This window comes from Globicephala melas, chromosome 2 (assembly GCF_963455315.2).
Source record: "Globicephala melas chromosome 2, mGloMel1.2, whole genome shotgun sequence".
Lineage (NCBI taxonomy): Eukaryota > Metazoa > Chordata > Mammalia > Artiodactyla > Delphinidae > Globicephala > Globicephala melas.
This window is the reverse complement of record NC_083315.2, coordinates 150,663,378-150,680,054: the sequence shown is the minus strand read 5'-3', so window position 1 is coordinate 150,680,054 and position 16,677 is coordinate 150,663,378. Positions and strand designations below refer to the sequence as shown.

Sequence of the window (16,677 nt, the reverse complement as noted above, 5' to 3'; positions counted from 1 at the left end):
TTCCTTTCTCAGCATAACTCCATGTACGTATTACTATCCTCATTTGACAGATGTGGGAAGTGAGCCTGAGACGTAAGGGAACATGCCCAAGGTCTAACAGTTACTGGCAGAGTTCAAATTTGAACCCAGGTCTATCTGACTTCAAAGTCCTCATTCTTCCCACAAAACCATATCACCTGCTTGAACACTGAAATGTAATTTCTGGGGCGTGAAAAATGTTGAACCATAGGTATTCAAGGGAAGGGAGAAATGTAGAAAGAGAATCATCAGACAACAAGCAAAAAACTGTGACTTCACAATCTGACACCACCAGAAAAAGAAAAGCTTACACGGTCTAAATGGCCTGAGCAGAAAGTTTCTTCTCTTTTCTCACTTAGCTCTGATGAAACTACTGTGGATTTGAGAGTGCTTCATTAATAGAAAGATAGGGACAAGGTAGAACATTGCAAAGGACAGTAAGAGTCGAAGAATTCAATATCTTTAAGGTTGGCTGAATAAAGCCAGAAAGACTTTGTGTCATGTGAGCAGTGTTGAAATAAATAACCACTAAAGAGAGGCCTTGCTCGTCCACAGGTTATTCGCAACTTATGGCAATTCAAGCAATGGAGCTAGGTGGAATAGAATTAAAATGAGTAATGGGACATTAAGATTAGATTTCCACGTCAAAGACACTTCTTTGGAGTCAAATTCAGAAGGCTATGAAACAGTACTTTAATGTTCTCCTTAAATAGGTTAGGTCAAGAGATATTTAGAGTGCAAGCTCTTTGAAGTCAACAGCCTTGGTTTTTGTTTGCCACAGAGAGCAGCTTGCACACTTAGGTACCTGCTGAATACAAAACACTATTACAGAGTTTTGAATTCTACCAACTAAACAACAAAACTTGTGTTACAAAACCATACTAATCAGTTACCAAATACTAGACAACACAGCCAGTGAGTCTTTTTTTCATTTCTTTGATTCATATAAACCATGTAAATCACTTTATCAAAAACAGTAGCTAAGAAAGTTATAATTCCAGCTTCCAGCTTACCAGAAACACTATCTACAAATGCCAAAATAAATATACTGGGGCTTTTTACTAAAGAACTAATAATTGCAAGTGACACACTTATAAATGAGAACATCTACATCACTCATATCAAAGCATCAAATCCTATCACTTCAAAAGATGTTAAAAAAAATCTGCACAGAAGAAAGCGACAGTTTATTTCACATACTGCTAACAAGAATAGAAAGAGGACAAATGCTGATCATTAAGAGACTGAGATAACATATTTTGTCTTTATTTTAAACGTAGCATCTGAGACACCAAATATGGCAGAGTTTCTAAGATTCATAAAACTGCAAATTACTACATATAAGAAAAGTCATCTGTTAAAAAACTCAAACACAGCCCAATACCCAATGTGAAAACATTTCCAATATTAAGCTACCGACAAGGGTATGTTTCATAAGATGTCTGCACAAATGAAAGGTTACTTGTGCACTATGACATTTCTTTCCTGGAATATTTTGGTCAGAACAATAGATATCCTCTAAACTCTGTTCATCATTTAAATTCAACTGCCTCTATCACAGCATAATCACCATCAGAAAAAGAGGATTCATAAATTCCTGCAACCTCTACTCTTATATACTACATCCAAAAAGATCTCTGTGCATTCACTTTCACTTATTCTATTTTACATTATTAAACTGTTCAAAAAGCAGGTGCATGAAATATGTACTGTGAAACAGTGAAGCTAAATGGCTTTTCATTTGGGGAATGGAGATAAAACTTTGAATGAAATCTCCAAACGATCCAGAACTTACCTGTTTGGTGCTTGAGGACTGAAACTGTGCAGATACTGGACGCTATAAAAGACAGAAAAATGGAATAAAGCCTTATCTTTTCCTAACATGCCTGTATTTTCCAACTCCTACATCTATGGTGACAAAAATAATCTTCAAGCAGACAGCAAAAGCCAAAGCCCTATATTTTGCTCTTAAAAGATTAGAGCATTTATTATCGTTCACACTGCATTCTCCTGCGGTATAACCATTCCAGTTTCACCTTCTCACCACTGAGAACTCAATCCTACTGTCACGTACTGAAGATCCTGAAGTTAACTATTCTACCTGATAAAATGGTCTCACACAGTACATGTAATCTATAGCTTCTTTAGCCTTTAAGTAAGTGTCCTGTGGACTGCTCATGGATGAAGTCATGCCATTACCCACCAGTATGCAGAACAAACAGTGAATAGAGTCTCCACTACGTGCAAAGAGTCACCAGTAAAAGCTGACAGGCAAGCTAAGAAAAGGGATCAATTCATCCAAGATTGACATACAGCTACTCCTAGAGTGGAACTTGCAGAAACTGTCAATGATGCACAGAAACATTCGTAATCCTTTATACACAGTCCTGTGGCTCTTGCCACAGATACTGCAGAAAACAATTTGCAAAGGAACGCGATTGCCTAAATTCAGTTTTCCTAGTACGCCTAGGTTAACCCTCTACCAGCTTGGTGCTTTGTGACCACTTAGAGGGGTGGGATAGGGAGGGTGGGAGAGAGACGCAAGTGGGAGGAGATATGGGGATACATGTATATGTATAGCTGATTCACTGTTATAAAGCAGAAACTAAGACACCTTTGTAAAGCAATTTAAAAAAAAAATTAAAGAAAACCCTTTGATCTGTGATGTACTGATCAAGTACAACCCTGTTGCCTGGTTTCACTTCTAATCTAAGATAATATCCCTTAAAATATAGTTCACCCTGTTCCACACCACAGCACTAATGCTAATAGGGAATAATTCTAAGGCAAGAGGTCACAGGCAACCAATAAACTGAATCCAGCTCAAGGACATGCTATGTTTCATCTGCAAAGTATTAGTTTTTAAACTGAACTCTTGTTGCCAGTATTTTAAAATAAGATTTCTGATTTCTCTTGACAGTAGGAAGCTCTAACAACACTTGGCCCACACTCACGCATGGCAATGATCAGCCAGAGCACATAAGTAAAAGAGCTGCCCTTTTGCTAGGAAGCATGCACTGCCCAGTTTACTGCAGTCACAGCACTCTTAGATGTCTCACACCTGGCCCTAGTTACCCTTTCACATTGTCTCTCTGAAGCCCCTAGAGGCATCTGAGTTTGTAAACCCTGTTCTAATGAAAAGTTATGTGAATAAATAATGGTACATAAGCTTAGCAAACAGAAGTAGCAGTAATCTACACGGGACCAGCGAGCAAAAGGAAGAGAAGTGGGAGGAAAAAAGGGAGAGGTGGAGGGCTAAAGTGGCGGTAGGGGGAACATAGGAGGGGCGAAGTAAGGGAAAGGGGAGGGACAGGGAGAAGCAGCAGCTGTTTCTGCCCTCAAAGAGCTTACAATCTAGCAGAGGAGTACTGGACAATTTAAAGGCAACAAGTCAATGAATGCAAAACAATGCAATAAAGAACCAGTAAATAATGATGCAATGAAAAGAAAAGGTCATGACAGAGTGGAATGGATTTAATAAGAAACGATCTCCAAACTTCTGAGCAGGTGAGGTAATCAATCCAGATGGGAAGACAGGAGGAAAGTGGACCTTTTGGATAGGAAGAAACGCTAGAGGCAAAGAAACACAAGTGGAAACTAGCCAGGTCTAGATGGGCGGGGACTGATCAGATGATGGAATAGGTAGGCAGAATGATGAGCTGATTGGTTTAACTGGAACAAAAATGCAGAGTACACAGACTGGCGCCACACTGGGTCAGATGATGTTTCAGACACCCATGCACAGTTTTCTGCAGGCATTTATCTCATTTAACTTCAATCTACACCTCATGATCATTGAGGGTCCCTGTGAAGAGACTCACATGTAGAGAAGATACTATTTCAACTGAGCATCTTCTCTGCGAAGCTAGTCTGAAGATCAAAAAGAATGCAGCAGGGCTTCCCTGGTGGAGCAGTGGTTAAGAATCCGCCTGCCAAGGCAGGGGACACGGGTTCGAGCCCTGGCCCGGGAAGATCCCACATGCCTCAGAGCAACTAAGCCCGTGAGCCACAGCTACTGAGCCTGCACTCTAGAGCCCACGAGCCGTAACTACTGAAGTCTGCGAGCCACAACTACTGAAGCCTACGTGCCTAGAGCCCGTACTATGCAACAAGAGAAGCCACCACAATGAGAAGCCTGCACACCACCACGAAGAGTAGCCCCCACTCACTGCAACTAGAGAAAGCCCACACACAGCAACAAAGACCCAAGCAGCGAAAAATAAATAAATTCATTTAAAAAAAAAAAAAAGAATACAACAGAGTAATGATGAGGAATTTGTAGATTCCCTCTCTGTGCCTCGTTTATGAGCATATCAATTTGAGAAAACAGAAAGTGATTTTTAAAAAGAGAGAAAAAGAAAAAAGGAAAAGACAATGAAAAAAGAAGCCAAAAGAAAAGAAAGAAAAAAGCAGAGAGTAAGTTGGTTTGAAAGCATTAAAAGCATAAGCTATTAGCTGTGGCTGAATATAACTGCCTCCTGTCTAGAATGGTCCCCCAATTCTCCGGCTGTAAGTGACCTTATAATCATAGCGCTTCTGCTCACTCCTTGACAACAGCTGCCACTTTGCAATAAGCTTCCTTGGGGCTTCCTGTTGCTGAATTTGCTTACCTGAGGTTTCTGGAAAGGGTTTCGCCTGGAAGACTCAAAGGTGGGATAAATTGGCCGGGTTGAGGCCCGCTGGGCAGGATCTTGACATACAAACCCTGAATGGGGAATGGGAAATATTAAAGCCTGCCATTTTCTAAGAAATTAGCAGATTTAGCTGCACCTTTCCTTTAGATGGACAAACTCAGTTTCACTGTCATAAACGTTACAGAGATCCATCCTCAGGAGGTTTAGGCATGACTCTCCCATACACATACTCCACTTGAACTTCGAACCACCACAACTGCAGCAAACAAGTAAGGAATATATGCAGATAAACCAGCCTTCCTCGGGGAGTTGGGGGGCTGAAATGTGATACTGATGGAAGAAGAGATGTAGACTTCTGATGAACTTCAGAGTAAAAGTGCAAACCACCACTTAAAAACACACAGTGGTTAATAAAGACAAGTTATTTCAAAGTGGCTTCCTGGATGGTGACTGGAAAATAATGTTGTTTACCAGGAGAACCCAGAAGCAAGTGAGGGGTCTTGTCCTGTTATAGGATCCACTTCTGGAACTGCTAAAGGTGGTCTATTGGCAGCTTCCAAAATGGGCTTTGTAGATTACCCATTGCTTAAGAAATTAAGCTTCGGCCAATTTCACTTATTTCCTAAAAGGAAGCAAATTCTCATCTAAGGAGAACACGGTAGCAAAGTTTTACAGCATTTGCTGGTACACCAAGTGTCAGTTCATTTCAAGTGTATTTTATCATGTCTTTTTAGAGTACTTAAGACAACAACAACTCCAAACCCAAAACATACCCACCTGGCTGCCCATCTCCATCTCAAAGTTCTGGCTTATCTACTCAGAAAGGGATTGCTTCCTTGGCTGCTTCAGTTACAACCACTACAGAAGAGCGCCGACACCAGTAGAGACTGCCTAGCAGAAACACAGCCAGTCGCCTTCGTAACAAAGCCTCTTCAGTGGGTTTCACTATCTCAGCTCAGAGAAAAATATATTTTCTCCAGATCTTTGCTTAATTCTCTTCCTCAGCTCCTAATTCCTGTGCCCCAGGAATTAGGTCTCAGCCCTAGTTGTGGTTCAGCCTCAGGGCAGGATGGAGCCAGGGGGAATAGAAACATATAAACACTTCCCTGAAAATATCATTTTTTAGTACAAAACATTTAGCATGGCTGAGAAACTGCCAGTTGGCAACACCTACAGAACCTGACAAAATGGATGCACTGCTTAACTTTTATATGAGTTTTCAGAAAACACTACTACTCACCTACAACAGTGAACATATCTGAAATCATACTGGCTTTAATCTTTAGGTCCAGAGGTGCATCACTAACAGAACAAAGAAAGAAAAGAGCAATCAATAATTTTATAGGTTAACAGAATAGCTGCCCCTAATAGGCCTTAATACAGCAAAGCTACCAAATGTCAATGAGGAGATACACATAAAGCACATCAAATGCATGGGGGAAAAAAAAAAACATCTGGGCAAAAATTCTAGAAATAAAAGCCTGGCATCAAACTCATCCTCTGCAAGGCAGGCCCAGATCTAAGGCGCTTATCCCCTGACATGCAATCTTTTTATTCCAGAAGGTATTGTGCAATTCAAACTTTGCACAGGTCATAACACTGCTTCACTATCACTGTGGATTTGAGAGGTTCAGATCTTTAATATGCTCTTTGATGAGTGTGCCCATCGTTCAATTTTTTTTTTTTTTTACTGCTGTGATAGTCAAATCACATTCACATGCAAGAGAAGAAACTTGGGCTATCTCTGTACATTTTTTAAGGCTTCATTTTCCATTCTAAATCCATCTTCTTAAGCTTGCAGGCTTGCAAATGAAGGCAAAAAAAAAAAATACAAGTTATACCAAAATATCACCAGATGATGCAGCAGGAACCCACATGGAAACAGAAACAACATGGTCCGAAAGCAGGGGGCATCCCTATGGCAGTGATGCCATACTGGCTTTGGAGTTGAGGTGTTCCTGCAGAAACCAGAGTCCTCTGGCTGCTGACCCGATGCCTTATCCTGGGGCTCTCTAACATTGTATAATGTACATTGCTGGGAAATCTGCAAAACGTTGACTTAACCAAAGTGTAGCACAGCATCTGAAGCATCTGTATTATCCAGCGCTATACCTTACTACTGGGGTTAAGCCAAACTCCCACCCTACAAAGTAGTCAGTCTGTCTTTATTTGATTACTTGGCATTTTCCCCAAAGTTCTCATTGTTAAAAATGCAGCAGCTGGGTGGTCTCTGTCATAAATCTCTTGGGTTTTCTAGCTGTTTAGAGAAGCACAGAGCTAACAGAAACTCTGGCTGTAGCCACAGATAGAAGCAGAATCTTCTCTGGTATTGAAAAATAAGTTTCTTTCCTTCTTCTAAACAATAGATAGGTTAAAAAAATTTTTTTTAAAGATTGTTTGAAGTCTTTAGGCTTTAATCTTGGATAGATAACACCAGGATGTGGACAGGATAAAAGGACCAGATATTATCTACACTACCCTAGGCCCAGCTCTGTACCTTTACGGTATATGTGGATTAGAGTACGTATAAACTTTTGGTGGCGAAGGAAATTCAATATCTCATGTATTTCTTTACCCTTAGCAGAACACCTACAAAGCTTAAAAAAAGAGAGCGCGAGAGGAAGCGCACTGGGGATAAAAATGAAAGAAGCATCCCTTAGAAGCCCAATAAGACAGTAAACAGAGATTGCAAATTGACTAGTAAGATAGGGGTCCATGGTTGCAATATGGACTCTGACAATATACCACAAATCCCCCAAATTTAGAAATTCTAGTCATCTCAATCTAATAACCATGGGGAAAAAAATCTCCCAGCGCCAAGAGAAATGACCAAAAAAAAAAAAAGTGTTTTAGAGCTGCTTATTGAAGGTTCGTCCTTTTCTAGTTGATGGAACAGACTACTTACCAGGCCAAAGAGGGAGAGAGATTCACTTCCAACAACCATGGCTTCAGCGTAGAATCTATGAGCACGTCAAAGCCATAGAGTTCTAGAAGTACAACATAACACAATACACAAGATCATTTTCCACGCCACAAGCGAACAAAGATCTGGAAGGTTCAATCCAACCAACTCCCATCAAAGGCCTAGAAATTTGCTAAGTATCGAGAGGCAATAGAAGTAGAGAACTTTCAAGTCCAAGAGAAATCAAGTTCTAGAGATAATAAGAAAATAATGCTATAAAACTCCAGTTTCTATCATCCACTCTATTGACATTCCTGAGCTCTACACAGAAAGTGACCTGACTCTAGAAGTTAACCAGCATGATTCTGCTGCTGTCTGGAAGGGTAAAAAAAAAAATGTTAGGAAAAAGAATGCAACAAGTGCATCCAATATCAAAGCTGCTTTGGGCTTGTTCTAGATTGTTCTCCCCCACTACTTCCCCCACCACACTCTGAAAACAGGAAAATCTACAGAAGGCACCTCTCTAGGATCTTCCCATCACACTTTCTTAAACCAAGACCTTACTTCTGCAACCTAGGTCAAGAAAACAACCAAGCAGAAAACATATTCTTTCCCCTCTATGGTTTCAATTCCTCTTTGAAGATAGAAAATAAAATACACTGGCCCAAAACAGAAAGACAGAAGAGAAAGGAGAGAGCCAGTGGCAGCCAAGCAAGACTGTGACGAGCCATAAAGGAGGGAGCCAGAGATCAAATTTCCATGGCTTCTGGATTCTTTACTGATTCTTGTCCCCTAAGTCCCCAACTGTTACAAAGACCAAAGCCAGAACCATTAGCAGGCTCTTCTCCCAGAATGCAGGGATGAGAGGCTAACTTTGGAACCTCAGCTGGCAAACTTTACTCTCATTATTATCATTATTATACTTTTTTTGGCTGCACTGGGTCTTCGTTGCTGTGCGTGGGCTTTCTCTAGTTGCAGTGAGCAGGGTCTACTCTTCCTTGTGGTGCATGGGCTTCTCACTGCGGTGGCTTCTCTTGCTGCGCAGCACGGGCTCTAGGCACGTGGGTTTCAGTAATTGCAGTAGGTGGGCTCTGTAGTTGCAGCACGCGTGCCCTAGAGCACGTGGGCTTCAGTAGGTGCAGCGCATGGGCTCATTAGCTGCAGTGCACGGGCTCTAGAGAGCGTGGGCTTCAGTAGTTGTGGAGCGCGGGCTCAGTAGTTGTAGCTAGCAGGCTCTAAAGCGCAGGCTTGGTGGCGCATGGGCTTAGTTGCTCCATGGCATGTGGGATCTTCCCGGACCAGGGATCAAACCCGTGTCCCCTGCATTGGCAGGCAGATTCTTAACCACTGAGCCACCAGTGAAATCCCTCATTGTTATTATTAATGAGGCCCTCTTGGGGACTTCCCTGATGGTCCAGTGGTTAAGAATCCGCCTTCCAAAGCAGAGGACACAGGTTCGATCCCTGGTTGGGGAACTAAGATCCCAGGTGCTGCAGGGCAACTAAGCCTGCATGTTGCAACTGCTGAGCCTGCGTGCTCTGGAGCCCGCGTGCCACAACTAGAGAGAAGCCCGCGTACTGCAACGAAAGATCCCGCAGGCCGCAATAAAGATCCCACAACAGCCAAATAAATAAATATTAAAGAAGAAAACAAAAATGAGGCCCTCTCCACAGCCCTCCTTAGTATACATACATCAAATACATCAGACTTTCAGAAGCCCCACTCGTTCCCAAACATCCCACTCTGTGTCCCTCAGATAAACTGTTTACACACACCTTCTTCCCGAGAGAAAAGACTAGCTTCCTTACAGTTCGACCAGAGGTCATGAGCCACACAGCTCACAGCCATGGAACACAACCAGGTATTTTCCAGAAATTCACTTTGAAACACATCTCTTTACTTCAAGAAGGATTTCCCATTTCTCAATCCTCTCAAAAACATAGAACAAATGTAGCCTTCTAAAAAGCTGGTGCCAAAGATTCTCTTCTAGAACATGAAGTCTGGTGTAATGGGAATCTAGAGACCTGGATCCTCCTTACCACACCACCTTTTATTCACTGTGGAGCGTGGGGGAATCATCTCTCTCTCTGATACTTTATTAGCTCCCTCTGGCTTCCCCTATTCTCTTTATTAATCACCATTTGTCAATCTCCATATGCTCAGCTAACCTATACCCAGAATTCCTATTTAGGCAATATAGATTCAGGTAGACATTCATATTCAAATTCTCTCTCAGGTAAAGTTTGCATGAAGGAGTTGGTTTCCATAGTACTTATTTAGGATTCCATTTAATTTGCAAAAATAATCACAAACTATGAGAGTCTGAGATAGGATTCACCTTCATGTAAACCACACAAAAATCATATACTATCTATACTTTAAAGGTGTAAAGAAAAGAAAGCTCCTTTACCTATCTTATTTTTGGTAGCACATTCATAGCTTTTATAGCTGGTACATTCTCATAACCTGATCTTCAGTCATCCCATGGTATATTCCCCCCTTTCTATGATACAGCACTAGTAAAGGCATTTAAAAGGAAAAACCTAATTACAAAAACTACAAATCCATGTTAGAATTACACAAGCAGAGAAAGTATAATGAGTCTGATTCAAGAAAAATAACATTCTCTTCAGTTTTTAAAAGCTAAAGCACAGGATTCAATTATTTCATAAAGCGGTAATATTAATAATAATAATAATAGCTAAGGAATGGAGTGAGAATAATGACTGGTGCACATATTGATCAGATTTGCAGAATCAGCCACAAATGAACACAAATTGAAATCAGAAAAACGATCAATAAGACCCATTATTTAAACACCTCACAGTAAGCAACCGACACATTTACTTTACTGTCTCCCCAGTTAAGAGGCAGATTCCAAGAATCTAAGCTGAAAGGCTGAGAACCAATAATGTGGAAAGTAAGGGGAAAGGAAAACACAAAAACAAAAAAACAACCCAAAGAAAGAAAACACCCTTTACAGTGCAACTTAATTTTCACTCAGGTGAATAAATCCCACCAGGGCTAAACGATCTCAAAATCAGCTTTGAATCTAACTGACATCTGTACATGCACACCAGGCTTGGATCTACCATCACTTGAGGGTCGGGTATGTGATAGCACTGCAACACAGCGCAAAGCCCAGCTCACCTGAGAGGCGGAACTGGGGGAGAGGACTGGGGTGAAAAAAGAGAGCATTTGTATCAGGTTTATCTCTTACAACAATCAACTCAGCTTAATCAAAAGCATTTGGGTCCTTGGCAGGCTACTAGAGTCCTTATAATGACCCTTTTAACTGACGATTGGTCTTTTCTGAGGACATTAAAGATTTTAAACGGTAAAAAGTATCAATAGGTTGTACTGAGGATATTAAATTTCCTCACCTTTTAATGTTGTGTTTTAGCAGCAGTGTCTACAATTTCAAAAATTCAGTATCCAGGATGAGATACACCAGTGTTCCTGTCGTTTAAAGGTGTAGGCAAGCTAGGCTTTTCCAGTTCTGAGAGCTACTTTCTTTGTTCCTCTGCATTGTCTTCATCGTGACAGAAAAGCAAGTGTTTTTAAAGGACTGCTGCTACCACCTTATTCAACAATGTTTCCTCAAGAAAATTTTCCTTGGTGAGGTATACTTCCTTCAGCCCCCAGCCAAATCAAAACAAACTTGAAAATGTGACTAGTGAACGGTAAGAAGCCTGACTCCACCTCGTATTTTACATTAGCGCCCTTACCCCCTATTTCTTTCAAGCAGCGTTTTTTTTTTAAATTTATTTTATTTTTGGCTGCGTTGTGTCTTCGTTGCTGCGTGCGGGCTTTCTCTAGTTGCGTTGAGCAGGGGCTACTCTTTGCTGTGGTGCGCAGGCTTCTCATTGTGGTGGCCTCTCCCGTTGTGGAACATGGGCTCTAGGTGCACAGACTTCAGTAGTTGTGGCTCGCGGGCTCTAGAGCGCAGGCTCGGTTGCTGTGGCGCACAGACTTAGTTGCTCCGCGGCACGTGGGATCCTCCCGGACCAGGGCTCGAACCTATGTCCCCTGCACTGGTAGGCGGATTCTCAACCACTGCGCCACCAGGGAAGCCCTCAAGCAGCCTCTTGAAAAAGCAATCTAACTTTCTTAACGCCTACTGACTCCCTGGCCCATAACAATTTGCTTCTGCTGCCACTCTTTAATAATTGACTATTCTCACTGTGATCCCCAAAGACCACCTTGCTGCTTTAAGCCCAAGTATCTGAAACTGTTGACAACCCTTACTTATTGGAACTTCCCTCTCCCTTGGTTCCAGGACACTGCTCTCTTCTGACTGTCCTCCTCCTTTCTCTCCTTCTTTCATTCCTTCTCTCCTGCCCAGCTAGTCATTGGTAGGCTTGCTCAGGGTAGCATCCTCGGGTCTCTTTCCTTCTCAGTTCTTCTTCTCTTCTCGGGTGATCTCGTGTATTCTCATGGCTGCAATTAACATTATGATGATGACATTCAAATCTGTATCTTTAGTCAAGTGTCTCCTGGACACCAAATCCATAATTCCAAATGCCTTGCAGACATCTTCACTAGGATATCCCACAGGTGCTTAACACTCAACAAAACACAGCTCGTTATCTTCTCCCAAAACCTGTCTGGCTTCCCATTATTCTTCATCTTCGAAAACCCCAAGCGCTCGTCTCCAAAGCTAGAAACACTCTCTTTACCACCTCCCCAATCCATCACGTCACCAGATCTCTTTCTCTCTTTGTTTCTCTTTAATCCAGCCTTTCTTCTATATTCCCTTTTGAGGTAAAATTTATATATTTAATGAAATGGACAGACCTTCAGTGTACTATTTGGTGAGTCTTGATACATCCATGTAACCCACACTCATATCAACACACACAGAACATTTCCATCACCCCGGAAAGATCCCTCGTGCCCTCCCTGGCAAATACCCTGCTCCCTGCCGCCTCACCCCCAGACAACTATTATTCTTATTTCTTATCCCGTAGATCATTTTTGCCTATTCTAGAGTTTCATATAAATGGAAGCATACACTCTTTTGAGTCTGGCTTCTCTCATTTAGCATGTTTTTGAGGTTCATCCACCTATCTTTATTTTTTGTTTTAAGATAGGTTTACTGAGGTATAATTTACATAAAGTTTACCCTTCTAAATGATAAAGTTTGATGAGTTTTGACAAATGTATAGTTATTTAAGTGCCATCACAGTCGATATGCAGAACAATTCTATCACAAGTATTCCCTTTGTCACTGCAGTCAGTCCTCACTCCCCATCCACCAGCAATCACTGATCTGACTTTTGCCCTTTCCAGAAAGTCAAATCAATGGGATCACACAGTATGTAGCCTTCTGAGAGTGGCTTCTTTCACTTAGCGTTGTGCGTTTGAGATTTATCTATGTCGTCACACATATCAGTAGTGTAATTCATTCCTTTTACTGCTCAGTAGTATTCCATTTTATGGACCACAATTTGCTTATCTGTTCAACAGCTGATAGACATTTGGGCTGCTTCCAATGTTAGGCGATTATGAATAAAACTGCTATAAACGTTCGTGTAAAGGTATTTGTGTGAACGTATGGTTTCATTTTTCTTGGGTCAATACCTATGAGTGGGAGTGCTGGGTCACATGACTGAGTGTATATTATCACTGGGTACCTCCTACCACCAAATCATTTCCCTAGCACTAGTCTCTCCCCACTGTAGTCCATTCTCCATGTGGCCATCAGAATTACCTTTCTTTTTTTTTTTTTTTTTTTTTTTTTTGCGGTACACAGGCCTCTCACTGCTGTGGCCTCTTCCGTTATGGAGCACAGGCTGCGGACGCGCAGGCTCAGCGGCCATGGCTCACGGGCCCAGCCGCTCCGCGGCATGTGGGATCTTCCCAGACCGGGGCACGATCCCGCGTCCCCTGCATCGGCAGGCGGACTCTCAACCACTGCGCCACCAGGGAAGCCCAGAATTACCTTTCTAAGACACACACCTAACAGTCAGAAAGACAGGCAGTGAATTGGCCCAGCAACAGACGCTGATGTCAAGTTGGTTCCTGGAGGATTTTAAATTAGGCACTTCTAATAATGTCGTACAGTATTCCCTGTGTTATAATTCTGTCACACCAAGCTTTGGGTCAAGTCATGATAAAAGTTAAAGGAAAAATAATAATCCTGTTGTTCCACTGCTCAAACAACTCTGATGGCTGTTTATTGTCTGCAGATAAATTTAAATGTGCCAGTCCTCTACAATCGGTCCCCAAACTACTTCCATAACCTTATCACTCGTCACCTCATCCAACTCAGGCTACGTCTAGTCACACTGAACTTTCCATTTCAGAACATGCCACATCGTGTCATGACACTGTATTTTGCATGTCATATTCCCTCTGCTAGGAATGGCTTTCCCTGGCTCCTCTAGGCATAGCTGGTAACTCCTGGTGTATTCCGAGAGCACCCGAGTCACTCTGCTGCTTGTGCTGTCCTGTGTCATTTCATGTCTGGTTCTCCCCACTACCCGAGGGCAGGGGCCATGTCTCGTGCACTGCTCTATAGCAAACAGTCTGCACTACACAAAGCACATAGGGAGCAATCAAGAAAATACTGATAGAAAAAAAAAAAAGAGAAGAAAAAAAATTTTTTAATTAAAAAATTTTTTAATGTAAAACACTACAATTTTTGAGAAAGACAAAATGATTTGCAGCTACTTCCCAAAAATGACCTTAACTGCAAGACTCATAATAAACTTAATACTCATAATAAAGCCACCAATCATCAAGAAAATAAGAGAAATTCTCATTAAGATTTTTACATATTAAGACATATTAAGGAAAAACTTAATAAAAGATGGTCTAGAGAGGGAGGAAGAAAAGATTTGATAGGGAAATAACAATGCATCCAGGTCCTAAGAGATTACTAAACATGTCACACCACTAGTTTTGGAATCAACCCACTAACCCGCCCCAGAAATAAAGTCCCAGCTGAAGCTGTAATCCCTGAAATTGGAAAGTGCTGACATTAGCCAGTTCTTGCTGTCAGTCAAATGCTATTGTATGAAGGAAATTCTTTTCACCTTGGCTGTGGATTGGAGTTGAAAACCTAGGGAGGAAGTCTTTATCTGGGGTCCAGAAGGAAAATCTGGAAAAAAAAACAGACCAAAATCCCACAGGAAAATGAACTAAATAAAAGAAAAAGTCCAGAGCCAATTTGTTAACTAGTCCAATAAATCAATATGGTATCTGGCTACCATATGCAAAGGTAGATTTGAGAGGAATATCTAGAACTAGGTACTGCTGATTAGAGCAGAAAGAGTACCCTTTTTTAGGCCTGATCTGCTAAAAAGGATGACATCATTTTTCCTGAGATCTAGTTACAGGAGAGCAGAAGGAGAATCCAGGATATGGAGCATGCCAAAAATGGCTGGACACATCAGAACTTGTCTTTATGTGGGTGGAAAATGAGCCAGAGAGACCTGGCTCTCACACTTGGCTTTGCCATTTATTAACAGCATGACCTGGGACAAATGATTTAACCTCTCTGAATCTGTTTTCCTTGTCTATAAAACATGAGTACTAAACACCAACAAAACTCTTAAGAGGACTAAAGGAAATAACCAATGAAGTGTGCCTGACAAACAGTAGGTACTTTCTTCTAAGTCCCTTCTACAGTAAACTTCCCATCTAAACAGGAGCATGAGATAAGCCAGAAAAGAAAATTATCTCAAAAAGTGAACTGTTTGATGACTTTCATTATTTTTCTTGTTGGTCAAGTAGTTTCCATTATAAAATGTATGCTGCCTACTTCCATTCCTCCAACAAATATTTACGGACACTCCCACTTTAAGGATGTCAGCTTACCCTGTGAAATGGTCTTAAACAATACCAATAAAAGGCCAAACCAGCAACCATCCAACATAACACGGTATACTGAGCACGGTTTGTCCTGAACAAAGATGTCACTGGTCTTACCTAAACAAGGCCAGTCTGATCAAGTCTACAAGTGGCAGGACAGCTGGTTCATACACTCTCAGGCTAGAGAGGACCATGGTCATAGCCTGTCACTTCAGCCATCCTCACACACATAGATGAAACCACTGTCAGCAGCAGCATCTTTAAAGGATAGCTAACATCCTGTTTGGGGCTGTTTTTCTCCAACTGTTCAAAAAAAAAAAAACAAAAAGCTGCTCTCATAGCCAGTAATCTCACAGCGCCAATTTCCTAAGCAACCCTATTTATAGGGCTGCTGTTTAAGCATATACTTCACATGGTACCACATTTTCAGAATTCTGAAGGCAGTAAAAATTAGACTGTCAAAAGTCTGTTTTATTGGGAGAGGCATCAAAAGTTCTACTGATCAAGAGTCTTATGACCAAGATGACTTGATTGCCAAAACCCATCTTCTGACCCCCTTTCTCCAAGCTGAGTCTCTTTCATCTGAGTTCTCCCACTCAGTAGCTCTAGAACCTGAGGCAAGGGTCTTAATTTCTCAGGGCCTCAATTTCTTTATATGGATTATTCTCTGAGGTCCTTTCCGGATGTACAAATCTATTAAAAAGCATCAAATGGCTAAGTTTCTGGTAGTTTGTGAGGGTTCCTAAGCCTACACTTAAATGCTATTAATACAATGCAGGTATCTGTATATATCATCCCATGTAAAATTTGGTTTGAGAGGAACAAACTCATAATCTACACCCTGAACACAGCAGGCACTGAGAAAAGTTAACTACATAAATAAACAAAGGAATGGGAATATTGACCGTACCTGGAAACAAAGCTGGACACTACAGGTGGGAGGGTGGGAAAGAAATCATAGGCCAGAAACACTTAGATACGAATGGAATGCTTCTGGCAAAGATCCATGTAATGTGGAAAGGCAGAAACAACAACCAAAAGAATATAGTGAACCCCATCACCAGACTATTAGCTTCCTCTACAACACCAATGCTCTGTTCAAGCCAAATTCTTCTGGGAAGCTCTCAATTCCTGTTTACTCTAAAACAAATGAAAAACAAAAGAAAAAACCCAGATTATTCCTTGTAACTTAAACCCCGGGGGAGGCTGGGAACCAGTGGGAGGCAAAGAGATTCACACAGATAGACACACGTATACAAAATCATTTCTGATGGGGGAAGTTAACGAAGCACACAAAATCCCAGG

General features: G+C 41.5%; 1 protein-coding gene across 16 annotated transcripts in view; it reads right to left on the bottom strand.

The window, feature by feature from the left end:
• Positions 1–16,677, bottom strand: part of TTLL5 (tubulin tyrosine ligase like 5) — a 306,774-nt gene that overhangs the window by 227,111 nt on the left and 62,986 nt on the right. For 12 of the 16 annotated variants that reach the window (XM_060295064.1, XM_060295066.2, XM_060295069.2 and 9 more), the window contains 4 exons: positions 7,558–7,639; positions 5,893–5,954; positions 4,629–4,723; positions 1,814–1,855 (listed from right to left, as the gene is read on the bottom strand). In XM_060295064.1, coding sequence (XP_060151047.1) covers positions 1,814–1,855; positions 4,629–4,723; positions 5,893–5,954; positions 7,558–7,639 — 281 coding nt within the window. The remainder of the gene's footprint in view (positions 1–1,813; positions 1,856–4,628; positions 4,724–5,892; positions 5,955–7,557; positions 7,640–16,677) is intronic. The other 4 variants (XM_060295070.1, XM_060295068.2, XM_060295075.1 and 1 more) reach the window with 1 other exon arrangement.